Source organism: Delphinapterus leucas, chromosome 6, assembly GCF_059928025.1.
Source record: "Delphinapterus leucas isolate spDelLeu-1000000601 "Yukka" chromosome 6, BTC_Dleu_Yukka2, whole genome shotgun sequence".
Classification (NCBI taxonomy): Eukaryota; Metazoa; Chordata; class Mammalia; order Artiodactyla; family Monodontidae; genus Delphinapterus; species Delphinapterus leucas.
In genome coordinates, this window is record NC_143134.1 from 124498538 (window position 1) to 124511953 (window position 13416).

Consider the following 13416-nt stretch of genomic DNA (forward strand, 5'->3'; position numbering starts at 1 on the left):
CCCCTCGTCGCCCCTAGGACGCCGGGTGGGCGGCGGTCAGGGTCCCCGTGTCCAGCTCGGGCCGCCTCCGCCCCTCCCCCGTCTCGCCGAGGCCCGGGGTCTTCGGGCGCCGCCTCCGGGAGGGGGGCAGCACGCGCCCGCCCCAGCGTCCAATCACCCAGGCCGGGGGGCTGCGGGGGTGTCCGGCCCTCCGTCTCCGGCTCAGACCCCCAGCCCGCGCGGGGCGCACCCAAGCCCCACGCGCAGCGGCGTCTGGTGGGCGGGGAGGGGGGTGGGCGGCCTCCGGAACGAGCCGCCCTCCAGGCCGCGACCCCAGAACAGAGATGACAGCTGGTCTCTACTCCTCGCACCCCTCGCTCGGCGAGTGGGTGCGCGGGGCGGGGGCGGCGGGGGCGGCGGGGGCGGCGCCCTTTCCCAGCGCCCGCGAGTGGCCCCCGCCGGTTCTGAATGCAGAGATCGGGCCTCTGTGAGCGCCCGTCCCTCCCCTCTCTCGGTCGGGCCCCCACTGCCGAGCCCCCGGCCTCCCGACGCTGGTTTCCCCCTGCGGGTGCCCCCACCTCGTCCCCCCTCCCCCGCCGATCCCCCGCCGCCCCCCACCCCCTTCTCATTAGCATAGCAGCTGCTCGCCGAGCGGAACCCGCTCGCAGGAAAGGGCAGAGGCCTCGAGGATGAATGGGGCCCGCGGCTTTGGAGGGGGCGAGAGAAGAAAGACCGACAGACGGACGCGCCGAGGGACAGTCCGACGTACAGCCAAGCAGAAGAATGCGCCGGGCAGAGGGAGGGGCGTGTTGGCGACGAGCGGGGAGCCCAGGCCTGCCGAGGCGGAGTGGTGGGGGAGGGCGGCCTCCCCGAGACCCCGGAGCCCCGGGAGGGGCTGCGCTGGAGGCCTCGGGAGGAGAGGAGACGTCGGTGATTCCCAGACTTCCCAGGGCCTGCACCCGCAGGCTCCGCGGCCTCAGGCTTTGTTTCCCAGTTGCACGCAGCGCCTCCTTTCCTGTCCTCAAGGCCCGGGTGGACGCCGGCCTCCTCTCCGCAGGCTCCACTGCGACGTCAGGAAGTACTTGGCCTTCCGAAGGTCAGAGCTGCAGGGCCGCGTCCCTGTGCCTGTGTGCGACCGGGGCTGTGCCTCCCTGTGCTGAGCCAGGGCCTTTGAGGGACAGAGCCCGGAAGGCAGCCCCTTCCCTCTCCTCCTCCGAACCCGTCGCTTTGGCCCTTCGCTCTGGCCGGCTGTGTCCTGGCTCCCACGCCTGCTGGCTTTGGACATCACTCTTTCTGGCTGACCATTTTCCTGCATTTCCTGGTCTCCCTCTGGCATCCCTTCCAACAGTAAACACTTCCTGCGTCCGGCCAGGGTCAGGTCAGAGAGATGGACAGTTGGACAGGAGCTGCCAACACTCCTGGCCGGGGGGTGGGAGGTGGGGGGGAGTGGGGCGGGCCCTGCCCTTGCCCATTTGGTCTGTCTGCTTTCTCCATGGCAGCCACTCCAGGGGTTCCCAGAGGCCCAGCCCCGGGGAGCGTCAGCTGCGCCTTCTTTCTCGCCCTGGCCACAAAAAGGCTTGAAGAGCTGTTCCCACCCCTGAAGACCTGCCTGAGGCGGGGTGGTGGGGACTCCCAGATGACAGGGGTCCCGGAGTGGGAGCCTGCACCCTCTGCTCATTTGTTTATAGCTTTGACCCCCTCTCCTGCGCGAGTGCCTGGGGTGGGAAGTGGAGACGAGGTCCGGCCCACCTGGGGTCCGGGTAGTGCCCAGGCCTTATACCCCAACAGCGTCCAAGTTCAGCACCTCCTCCTTCGGGGCCAGGCACCCCCAGCACCCTCGGCCGCTCCCCCTGAAGCCTCAGGTCAGGCCTTCCCCTGGGGCCTCATGTGCATCGAATATTCCACTCACCTCTGTGACATCTAACGAGGGAGCTGGTCCATCTAGTGGGCCAGCTGGGGGTCAGTAAATGCTTGTGTAACCAACTGAAAATTCACTCGGAAAATCCTCAGGGCAGAACAGAGCTGGAGATGCAAAGTAGGAACAGGGTAAGGGCAATGCGTCTGTCTTCCTGTCTTGGGACAAACTGTAGCTGCACCCCCCTGAGGGGAAGCTGCCACCCTCAGGCTTCTCACAGGGGGCTCTGGAAGCTTTACAGGAGAAAGTTATCTTGTAACTCTCGAGTCCCAGTAAAGTTAGAACTTCCTTGGCCCACTGGCTCTCCGTCTCCTCTGGGCAGGCTACTCTTGCCCCTGGGGGATGTCCTCCCCTGCACCCCCTCCCATGCAAGCTTCCGGGGTGGACCCAGAGTTGAACTCGGGGTCTGTGCTCTGGGGGAGTGGCTGCCTCATCTCCCAGGCACCACCAGGGACCGGAGCAGAGGAAGGGGCCTTTTACTCAACAGAAGTTCCCCAAAATTTAAAAGATACCCTTTCTGTGCAGCAGGTGGTCCAGCAGAAACCCACAGTAGCAGGGAGCTAGAGGGGCCTGATCCCTCCTAAGGGGGGCCTGATCCCTCCTAAGACCCTTGGCATCTCAGGCTGGCTTTGGGAGGGGGAAGGGCGGGAAGAGCTTCAAGTAGAACTTTCCACGTGGAGGCCTTTGCCAGGGAGCAGAGGAAGTGGTTCTGGGCGCCCTCAGGTGCCCCACTCCCACGGCTGGAAGCAGGCAGGCGGGCCCTCACAAGTCCTGTGCGTGGCCACTGCGGTGCCTTTGAGCTGAGCCAAGAGGCAGCTTACCAGGCTCTGTCTTCAGGTGGAAACAAGCCAAGCGCTGCACAGCCGTCACCCGCAAACAGCATGTTGCAGCCTGACCCTCGTCCCGGTGCCAAGCCCAAGAAGAACCAACAAACTTTTTTTTAATATAAAAAGATCAATGAAAAATTTATTTATAAATTTTTCACGCTGGGCTACAAGTCTATATCGTACACTCAGGAATGTGCTGCAGACTTCATCCAGTTAAAAGTGATCACACCGGGACCCATACACAGCTTCCATGTAAGCCTAGAAAGTCTTAACATTAATTAACATAATTAAAAAAGGTATTTGCATCTAGAAAAAATATACAGAAAAACTCCTTTTGGAGTAATCTGTGCCTCAGTTTCAACGTCTGCTTGTTTCACTGACATTATCAATATATTCTTCTCACACAAAGTTTTATAAAAAGCCACAGATGACTGCCCAAATCTGACCAGCCACGCACAAAGGGCCTCCACCCACCTGTGTCCTCAAGTGCTCCCCATTTTTGCACGAAGGGTCAGCAGCACTTCTACCCAGGGGAAGCCTCATTTAAATTTGAATAATTCAGCCTCCCTTTTATTTCTCAGGATCAAAACAACAAGGGGTGTGGGGTTGCATAGAAAATTGGAACCTCTGAAACCAGGAAGGGCGCCTTTCGGGACAGAAAGTGACGCAGAAGCACCGCCTCCGTCCTAGGTCCTCGCGCGGCCCCTCCCGGCGGCCCCTCCCCCGTGGCAGGATTTTCGGATTCGAATCGGGTCCTTGAAGCTCCGGGAGGCTGAAGAGGGGCAAAGCGGCCCTTCAGCTCACTCAGCAATTAGCACAAGAGATTCACAGTCTTATAGGCATTTTATAAAAATATAAATATGGGTACAGTTGCCTTCACAACGCTGGATACAACGCCCTTTAAAATTGGGTCTATAACCAAGATTCAAAAAATACACCTAAAACTTGGCTTAAAATATGTTAATATTTTATATTCTGTCATAAATGTTATGACATTTAATCGTGGCAAATCCATTTACTTTTTTTAAAAAAGTGTGCAATCGACTGTTAACTATAATAGAACTCACTAGAAAAGGCTTGATCCCCACCCCCACCCCCCCCATCACCGCCACACCCGAGCACCCAGGCTCCCGCGGAAGCTTTGCAAACCGGCAGGCTTGGGGGATGGTGGCCTCTCACCGGACAAGGCGGAGGGAGGCCGGGGGCTTCCAAAACTCACGCGGAATTGTGTGTGTGAGTGTGAGAGAGAGGAGGAAAGGGAGGGCGGGGAGGAGGGGAGAGAGGTGAGGGAGAGAAGCCGGAGGGAGACGGAGCAGCACGGGGAAACCAGCAGGCTGGGCGGTATTTCAGTGCAACCAAGAAATGACAGACTCAAGTTTTTAGTTTTAAGACTAGAAAAAAAAAATGCATCTTCCCCCCCATAACCACATTGACCACGCGAAATATTTTCCAAACAGAAAACTCAGGCGCACAAACATCACCCACAAATATGCACACACGTGATAAATAGTTTAGAAGCCCGGGAAGAGCAGAGCGTCGTCTCCGTCGCGCGTCGGCCACGGGTCCTTCCACCTTCAGGAGAACATTTTGAGCGGAGGATCCGGTGTCTCGGGATTCCGAACTTGCTGGTAGCGAGACTCAAATTTCAAAGGGGCTGGAGCCCGCGCCCTGCCCCCACCCGCGCGGCGGCGGGCGGGGCCGTGGGAAGCGCTCCGGCCGGTCCCCGGCGGCCGCGGGGGTCGCCGACCCCGGGCCGCGGGTGGGCGGGCGCGGCTCCCGTGGGCACCGACTTGCGCGCCGGACTTGTGGTGGCCGCGGGCGCCGAGGGCCGGGCGCACACCGAGGTAGTTGGAGGGAAGGTACAGCAGGGAGGACACGCGCGGGGCCCGCGCGCGGGTCGGGGTCCGGGCCGGCATCACCGGCCGCTGCCCGCGTACTTGGCCTTGGTGATGAGATAGAGCACGATGTCCTGGTGGCCGCCGAACGCGGCGATGTGCAGCGCGCTCCAGCCGTCGCGGTTGGCCAGGCGGATGTCGGCGCCGAACTTGACCAGCAGCTTCACGAGCTCCAGGTTGCCGTCGATGACCGACTGGTGCAGCGCCGTCTGGCCCTCGGGCCCGAACGAGTTCACGTTGAACTCGCAGTTGGTCATGTTCTGCAGCAGCGACTGCAGTTCCTGCGTGTTGCCCTTGCGCACGGCCTCCTGGAAGATGCGCTGCGTCTGCGGCGCCGAGCAGGTGGACAGCTCGGCCTGGCTCATGCTGCCGCCGGGCGCTGACCGCAGGCCGGGCCGGGGCTCAGCGCGGGCGGCGGCTTCGGCGCGGGCCCCCGGCTGCCTCGGGGCGCGCCGCGGCGCATGGAGGGCGCGGCGCCCCTGGGCCCCGCACGCCGCCGCTAGGCGCTCCGGGCAATGGGGGCCAGGGGCCGCCGCCGCGGGACCCCCGCCACATCCAGCCGCGCCCGGCGGGCGGGCGACCGGGGCGGGCGCTGCGCTCGCGGGGCCGGCCGGGCCGGGGCGGCGGCGCCGCGCGCTCCCGGTCCTTGCTCGCTCCGGCTGCGGCTCCCACGCGGCCCCCACGCGCCTCCCCACGCGCCGCTGCACTCGCCCACCCGCCCGCCGCGCCTGGGCGACTTTTACCTCCTTTATATTTGCATAACAATAGGGCGCCCGTGACGCGCGCGCCGGCGGCCCGCCGATTGGGCGGCGCCCGCGTGGGGGCGGTGCCGGGGCGGGGCGTGTCGGGGGCGTGTCGGGGGTTTGTGCAGCGCGGCAGGGGGCGCTGGTCGCCGGCCGCACGGGGCCGGGAGCCAGGTGGCCGTGTGTGTGTGTGTGTGTGTGTGTGTGTGTGTGTGTGTGTGTGTGTGTGTGTGTGTGTGTGTGTGTGTGTGTGTGTGTGTGTGTGTGTGTGTGTGTGTGTGTGTGTGTGTGTGTGTGTGTGGTGGGGGGGAGAGTCCGCGTCTCTACCGTCGTCCCGCCCACTCTCCCTCCGGCCACCCGGGGAATTCCAAGCTCCCTGTGAGGACAGATCAGGCCCGGCCCAGGGCCGAGCGCGACCCCGAGGGGACCCGAGGGCGGCCTCCCCTGGGTGGGTCTTCGCGGGCATTTCAGACTCGGGGGGCCTGGGTAGAGATCCCGGGTCTCACTCTGCTCTCCTGGAGCGCTGGCCACGGACCCTCAGCGTTCCCAGCACCCCGGGCGCTCGCGGTGACGAGACCCGCCAAGCCCGGTCCGCGGGACGCATTTCCACGAGGCTGACACCCCCACGAAGAGCTCGGGCGTGTGACCTCAGCCACGCGGGGCCCTCCCGCTCGAGGACGGCGCCCCTGGTGGCCCGGGTCACCCCGAGTTTGCTCCCTAACTTGACGGGCATGAGGGGCCAGGCCCTGAGGCTTCCGCCCTGCCCGGAGAAGAAGCAGGTCTGTAGGTGCGGAGGCCCAGGGCTGGGGGCGGTTTGGCAGTGGGGCTCCTCAGTGGGGGCCTGCCGCGCTCTCCTGGGCCACCCCCATCAGCACGAACGGGACCGGTAAGGCCTGGCCAGGTGAGCAGCCCCAGGCAAAGTGCCAATGCTGCTCTGAAAGAGAACTCTGAAATGACTCATTTCCAAACAGTAAACGCATCTTTTATTGACACTCCAACACTGCGGCCCCATTTCCTCGATAGGATTTAACAGTCTAGAGCTCTGCCGTGGTCGTTGGAAATTAAGGAGGAATGAATCTCGGAGCAGTAGGCCTGGGGCAGGCACTGGGATTGTTTCAGAGGCTGCTGGGAATTCCCGGGGAGGCAGCTCAGGGCCTCGGCCGGGAAGACCACCCTGTTAGGCCTTGTTTGGGGATGAGCTCGGTGGGTGTCTGCCCCATGCCCCCCAGGCCTCGAGACTCACAGGGTGAGCCCTCACCTTGCTCCGTGACCTGGGAGGAGTTGCAGCCAAACCGAAGGAAACACTGGGCAAGACCTCAGGCCTGACCCTGGCTGACTCCCTCGGGGTCCTTCCAGTGGCCAGGGAGGGCCGCCCGAGCCCCTTGCTTAGCTCTTCTCTTCCTGAGGCTGGTGGTCCAGCTGCTCTGCTCAGACCTAACCCCCCATCCCCACCCCCAGGAGCTCTCCACTATGCAGGTGGGTAAGCCCGGGGCTGTGCTTGGCCTGGCCGTGGGTGCCCCTATTGGGAGCCCCTCCTTTGCCCCACTCATCCTGTGGGGACGTGTCGCTGGGCGCAGTAAGGGGGCCTGGATTAGTGGCTGCTGAACTGACCACCTCCCCGGCACCAGAGTCAAGTCATGGCTCAGAGGGAGGCCCAGCTGAGGCTGTCCTGGGCTCTGTGCACCCAGGCCCACGTTCACCTCTGGGCAGGGACCCTTGGAGTGGGGAGGTGTGACCCCGTGCAAGGCCATGACCTGTTGGGCAACCCGCCCCTGCCTGCCGCTCCCTGGAGCAGCATGGAGGGGAGGGAGCTCTGAGGACATGTCTAGGGCAGGACCTCCTTCCAGTCACGTCTGTGGTTTTTGTGTATCCGCCAGGGCCTGGCTGTGCCCAGGGCTGTCCCCAGAAGGTGGTAGGTTCACAGAGAAGCCCCAGCCCAGGTGGGCTGAGGCCCCCTGGCCTGGAGAAGAGCATCTGGAGACCCCACTGGGTCCGGGAGCAGAGCCTGGGAGAAAAGTCCCATTGACACCCCTGGCGGGCGTCAGACAAAGGGCCCCTGTGAGCTCAGTGTGGGAACTTGCGGCCGCCACCTCGAGCCATGAAATCCTCAGCTCGGTGCCCCTGGCAGGGATGGTGCGGCTGGAGTGGCCACAGGAGCGTAGCCTGAGGTCGCTGCCTGCCCCACCCTTGCTTCGCAGCATGGGTCAGACAGGTGTAGCCCCGGCTACCACCTGGGCCTCCCCCTCAACGCGCTGCTCGTTTGTGGGGCTGGGGTGATGGCCACCCTGTCCACCTGTCCACGGGGAGCCGATGGAAGGCCCGTGGCTTCTGCTCCACCGCGGCTGAGGGTAATTTTTCTCGGGGTCGCTCTGGTCCACGCCCCATGTGCCAGGAGCTGCCCTGTTCAAGGACAGGACAGGGAGAGGGACATGTGGGGCACGGGCTCCAGGAAGCACTTGCCCATGTTTGCTGAAGGACATGTCCAAAAGGAGGACGTTTGTTCCAAATGCCTTGCGGGGGGAGGAGGCTCATCCCTGCAGACCCAGTCCTGGGGCTCAGAGAAGCCCCTCCCATGTGCGTGGCATTCCTTGGTGGTGTGGTCACTTCCACAAACAGGCAGGGGGCTCACTGGCTCTGAGGGAGAAGCCCTTAACCTGGATCTGGGGGGACAGACCCAACCCTGACTGCAAGGCTGGACCCCTGTCCTCCTGGGAGCTGGCCCAGGGGTGACACCCTGGAAGGCCATGGTGGGATGGAGTCCAGGGCTGGAGAGGGCTCGCACCTCCTTCTGGGGACCCCTTCTGGGGTCCTCCTTCTGGGGACCTTCCCCAAGGCTGGGAAGGTCTGGGAGGGGCGGCCGGGAGAGGACAGTGTGGAAGGGGCGATGGCCAGAGCTGGGCCGAGGCCCGTGGCCACCTTAAAGCGCTCGGCAGGGGTGGGAGGGTGAGCAGGCAGGCGGGCAGTGGGGGCGGGGCTTCCAGCTAATTCATTAAAATGTGTCGGGGAGCGTGGGAAAGAGGAGAGTGTTTCTTCCCAGCAGCCCAGACACCTGGTAGAAGGGCCGAGAGGATAGAGATCAAATAACAAACACTCAGCCCCGGGCCAGCGGCGGCCTGAGCCGAGGAAGGACGCCCGGGGCAGGAACTGCAGCAGACAATCGCTGCAGCGGCAGGCCTGGCACCGGGGCCACAGCCCACCCTGTCGGCCTGGCGTCTGACCCCTAGCCCAGAAAGGGGCCTGAAGCGGTCACGGGGCAAGGAAGGCACTTCCCGATGGGCCAGGACCAGGGTGGGGGCTGGGGCCTAGGATGGGCTGGCAGGGAGCGAGTGAGCCCGGAGGGTCCCTGGACAGACGCAGCCAGTCTGGGCAGCAGAGGGGTGGGGAGGCGGGAAGCCCAGCTGGATGGGGCGGGCGTGGCGTGAGGACCAGGTCCCAGTCAGCTGTCCTCTCCTCTCCCTAGAGGGCTGCGCAGGGGGAAGGGCAGAGTGGAGCTGGAGCCGGACCTGCCTGGCAGGCCTGGAAGGACACGGGCCTCGTCTCCCTGAGCCTGTGGTCCTGGCCTCTCCCTGGCTCCGGCCTCTGCCTGTCCAGGGCCGGCTGCGACACCAGGGCCTCGGGTCACAGAAGAGTCTCCAGGATGCAGCTGGGCTGGGGAGCGGGGCCGGCACCCCCGGCTGCTTCCTCTTAACCCTACGGTGGGAAGGAGTGTGGACGGGGCTGCCGTCCCAGGACAGGACGTGCGGCTGGAGGTCCCGCTCTTGGAAGCAGCACCCCAGCGCAGAGGGTCCCCACCCTGGTGGGCGCCCGCTCACCCTGGCGCCCCTGCCCGCCCCTTTGGCTCAGTGGCAGAGCTGGCCCTCGCACGCAGCCCACGTCCCTGGGATGGCCTTCCTCTCTCCATCTGTGGGGCGACGCCCTGGCCCAGCAGGCCCCTGGGTTGCTGGGGAGCTGAGTGGGTCAGTGCCGGGCACCCAGCAGGGGGCTGCACCCTGGGGGGCTCAGAGGCATTGGCCACCCTTGTGTGGTCAGGAACAGAGGGATGGGGCAGAGGCCGGCATGGCACCGTCCGTGCCCCGCGGGCCTGCAGGTGTGCCCCGCCCTGGGGAGAGGCGGCACCCTCCCCCGCCCCCAGGCCCCGCCACTCCGAGGCTTCCGCCTGGCTCCTCAGCGAATCTGAGCTGGTTTCCGCCCCGGGGCAGGAAGGACAGGAAAGGGATGTGAGCCGGGGTGGGTGCGCATTCCTGGGGGTGAGCCAGGAGGAGGCAGGCGAGGGCAAGACGGGTCTGTGCCCAGGCCCTCTGCTCGCAGGAGCCCCGACGCGGCTCCACCACCCGGCCCTGTGGGCCCTCTGGGTGTTGGCACTGGCTCTGAGCCTTAGTTTCCCTTGGGAGTGGGGGCGGCAGCAGCTACTTCCTGCCGTTGGGAGGATGGAGGCTCAAACGCACATGTACTCAGGGCCCTCCAACACGGTGCTGACTGCTGGTCTCGCTCACGCGAGGAGGCCACCCAGCCCTGAGCCTGCGTGAAGGAAAGAGGCCCTGTGGGGACATGGCCCAGCTGGGGCCTGTTGCCTAGGAAGGACCCCCATCCGCGCTCGCTGGAGTCTGAAGTGCCAGGAGGGTCTCGAGGGCAGCCCGGCTGGGCCCTGAGCCCACTGCGGGGAGCGAGTGGTGCAGGGGCCGGCACGTGCCGCCACAGCAAGGTGGGTGGACCACACAGCACATGGGGCCCAGCCACCCGTCCTGCACCCCTCCAGCCCCGCTGAGCGCCAGCAGACTTGGGGAGACCCCCGGTGCGGCCCTCGGGCCTCTGCCCAGGCCGTTTCCTCCTCCAGGCATGCCTCCCGAATGCCTCCTTGCTGAGCGCTGGGCAGTTCTTGGCTCAGGGTCCAAGCCTCCTGCCCGTGAGGAAAGCTCCGTCTTCCCGGGACGGCTGCGAGGGACTGAGTGCGCTCAGGGCTATGGGGTGAGACGGTACCCAGCAGCGGGAGTCCACGACCACCACCCGTGCAGCTTTTCCACTTTATTGCCGGCTGCCTGGGCCCCCAGGAGTGACGCAGGCCACGGGGCCGTGGGCCCAGTCCTCAGGAGGGGCTGCTGGCTGGGCTGGGGGCTCTGCTCGGCTCGTGGGAGCCGGGGACACCTTCCAGAACCTCTCGGAAGTTCTCGGCGACTCGGCCCAGGTGGGAGCCCTCCCAGAAGACTTTGCCGCAGCCCGTGCAGCAGTAGAAATGCCGCAGCCCCGGCCTCCGCAGCACGCCTGCCGGGACCCCCGACAGCTGCAGTCGGGTGCCGTCGCCCAGTGTAGCCGGCACGCGGCTCTGCAGGTCCTCCTCCTCCAGCCAGCGGCAAGAGGGCTCGTAGGTGCAGCCCCCAGGGGCCTCCTCTGGGGCTGAGCCTGGACAGGTGGAGCAGCCACCCTGAGCCCCCGCCCTTAGGCATGCGGCCCCCACCCCACTCTCTCCAGGGGCCCCTCCTTCCGTTTCCCTAGCCACCTCCCCACCCTGCCTCCCCTACCCAGGGACCTCTGGATCACAGGTGACTGACCCCTCTCTCTTCCCAGCCCTCCCTGACACTGCCCCCCAACCCCCCAGGGCACAGGGACCATCCCCTCAGAGTGGTCCCCTCTGCCCCATCCTGGGGTGGGTCCAGATGCCAGGGCCCCTTGTATCCTTGGTGGGTGCTCCCAGGGCTCACCTGTCTCCCGTTCATCCTCGATTTGGGCGGCCTTGTCACCTGTCAATCAAGGATGTCAGGGTCTGTTCTAAGGATAGACTGGCAGCCCCAGCGCCCACAGGGCACCTTGAAGTGCCCAGCCTTTCCCCCACACCCAGCAGAGAGGGCAAAGGGCAGGGGACCAAGAAGCTTGGCGCCAGCCCAGTCCCCTCCCATGGGAACTCACACCTTGGGAGGTTCTTGGGGCTCAAAGGTCCCTGGGAACCATGTTCTGGGCGTAAGATCGGCCGATTAGGGCACTTGGGGGCCTGAGAACCGGCGGGCAGGGTGGGGTGGGGGCGGCCCGTCGGTGGCGATGAGCAGATAAGCCCACTGCCAAGGAGGGAGTTTCGCAGCCAGCCAGCACCAGGTTGGTGGGCGGGCAGGGGCCCAAGGGACCGCTGGAGCTCAGGGTGTGGGAGAGACCCTGGGAGGCGGCCTCCTCCTGACCCTGCGGGAGGGCCCCACCCGCACCGAGGGCACGGTGTGACGGCCAGGCCGGCAGCAGCCAGGGGCCAGTGCGGGATGGAGGCGGCGACGGCCGAGGAGCCCTGGCCAGCAGGTGGGAGAAGCGTCCCCCAGGCCCGTTGACCCTCGTAATTTGCTTGGCAAACATTTCTTTGCAGATGGTTCCAGATTAACTGCAGCCAGATCTGAATGGATGAGGCGCCCACACCAGCCCTGTCGCCCCCGTGGAGCCCAGCGAGGCCATGACCTCCGTCTGGCCTCCCTGCTCCGCCACAGCCTGTCTGGCCCCAGCCCTTACCTGCCAGCTCGTGAGGGTGCTGCCCAGGACAAGTGTGAGCCTCTGGGTGGAGTGTCGGGGGCTCGGCGGGGCTGGAACCCGGGGGGGCCCTGTGGGGGGCGCTGCTTGTGCCCTGCCCCTCCCCCCAGCCTCCAGCACATCCTGGCCATGCTGTGGAGAGCTGAGAGCTGCACAGGGCCGGACACAGGCCGTCGTGACAGCTCAACCACTACTTGGGTGGCCCCAAATCTCCGAGGGAGGCGGGAAGGACAGTGAGAAGACAGCTGGAGGAACACCAGCTGTGCAGAGGGGCCTGGAGGCACCCTGGCCTCAAGCTTACCCCTTCGGCTGCCCCAAGATGCCCTCTGTAGCCACCCCATCCCGCCCTCCATGGAAGGAAACTGAGGCCGGGCCCCTGAATAGGACCTGCCCTGGTGGGGGCGGACAGCGGGGCTCGCCCTCCTTCCTGTGCACCCAGGCTCACCTACGTTCAGACTGCTACTTGGCAAGGCCAGCGATGCAAGTGTACGCAGGTGAACGTGTGCGCTCTGCCCGTGTGCGTTCATCTGTGTGCGCACGTGACCGAGTGTGCACGGGCACACGTGTGAGAGCACATGTGCCAGTGAGCGTGTGTGTGTGTCTTCATGTGCAAGATACACGTATGCGTCCGTGTGCGGGTGCGCTCCACGTATGGGGCGGGGTGACTAAGCAGGGCCCACTGCAGAGAAAGTGGGGGACACTATCCCGGGGGCCCTGAGTGCTGGAGCTTCCCGGTCTCCTGGACCAGTGGCCTGCACACCACACAGAGGGGAACAGAGGCCGCGACCCTCGTCCCGGCCCTGGACACTGTCCACCCCCACACCCCCACCCTGGCACCGGCACCTCCCTGGCCGTCCCTGGAGGTTAGCCCTGGGAGCACCCAGCAGCTGGGCCACTGCCCACAGACTCCACGGAGCCCTCTCCTGAGCGAGGCACACTCACCTGTACCGCTAGGGCCTTCTGGGTGGCCGCTGAGCCACACAAGCTGCTTCATTACGTCCTTGGAGACCTTCAGGTACTGGTGACAGTTGCAAGCCTAGGGACGGAGGAGGTGCTGAGTCTGTGGAGGTGCTCTCTGTCCCTCCAGCCCCAGCCCTGTGTTCCTTGCAGCTCTGGATCTGCCCAGGGGGTTTCACAGAGACGCACGACACCTCCCTTCCTCTTCTTGCAAGACCATGGGGCGCACCACCTCCTGGGAGCCCTCCCTGACTGCATGGGCTCCAAGTGGGCCCTGGGCAGGCTCTTCTAAGTCCTAAGACGCTAGAGGCCTCTACCATCACCCAGCTGTCCTCCCCAAATCCAGAGCCAAACCTGGGCCCCCTGAGATGGTTCAACATTGGTGGGGGACGCAGGCCCAGCATCAAAGGGTCAGGGTGGGTGGCCCTAGAGCTGCTCTGACCCCTCAGCCCATTTTGGGGCATGCCAGGGCCATTTCAGTGTCCACGCTTTTTTTTTTTTTTTTTTTTGCGGTACGCGGGTCTCTCACTGTTGTGGCCTCTCCTGTTGCGGAGCACAGGCTCCGGACGCACAGGCTCAGCGGCCATGGCTCACGGGCCCAG

The 13416-nt window shown here is 65.0% G+C and overlaps 2 protein-coding genes across 6 annotated transcripts in view; both read right to left on the reverse strand.

The window, feature by feature from the left end:
• Positions 1-1492: 1492 nt before the first annotated feature.
• On the reverse strand, positions 1493-5307 carry NRARP (NOTCH regulated ankyrin repeat protein). The gene has a single exon (XM_022578062.2). It carries the CDS (start codon positions 4979-4981, stop codon positions 4637-4639), a length of 345 nt encoding a protein of 114 aa, XP_022433770.1. The 5' UTR covers positions 4982-5307; the 3' UTR covers positions 1493-4636.
• A 5054-nt stretch (positions 5308-10361) lies between these two features.
• EXD3 (exonuclease 3'-5' domain containing 3) overlaps positions 10362-13416 on the reverse strand; it is a 76798-nt gene continuing 73743 nt past the window's right edge. For all 5 annotated transcript variants that reach the window (XM_089914067.1, XM_089914068.1, XM_022578056.2 and 2 more), the window contains 3 exons: positions 12800-12893; positions 11056-11094; positions 10362-10756 (listed from right to left, as the gene is read on the reverse strand). In XM_089914067.1, the coding sequence (XP_089770193.1) occupies positions 10443-10756; positions 11056-11094; positions 12800-12893 (447 nt within the window). In that variant the 3' untranslated portion in view covers positions 10362-10442. The remainder of the gene's footprint in view (positions 10757-11055; positions 11095-12799; positions 12894-13416) is intronic.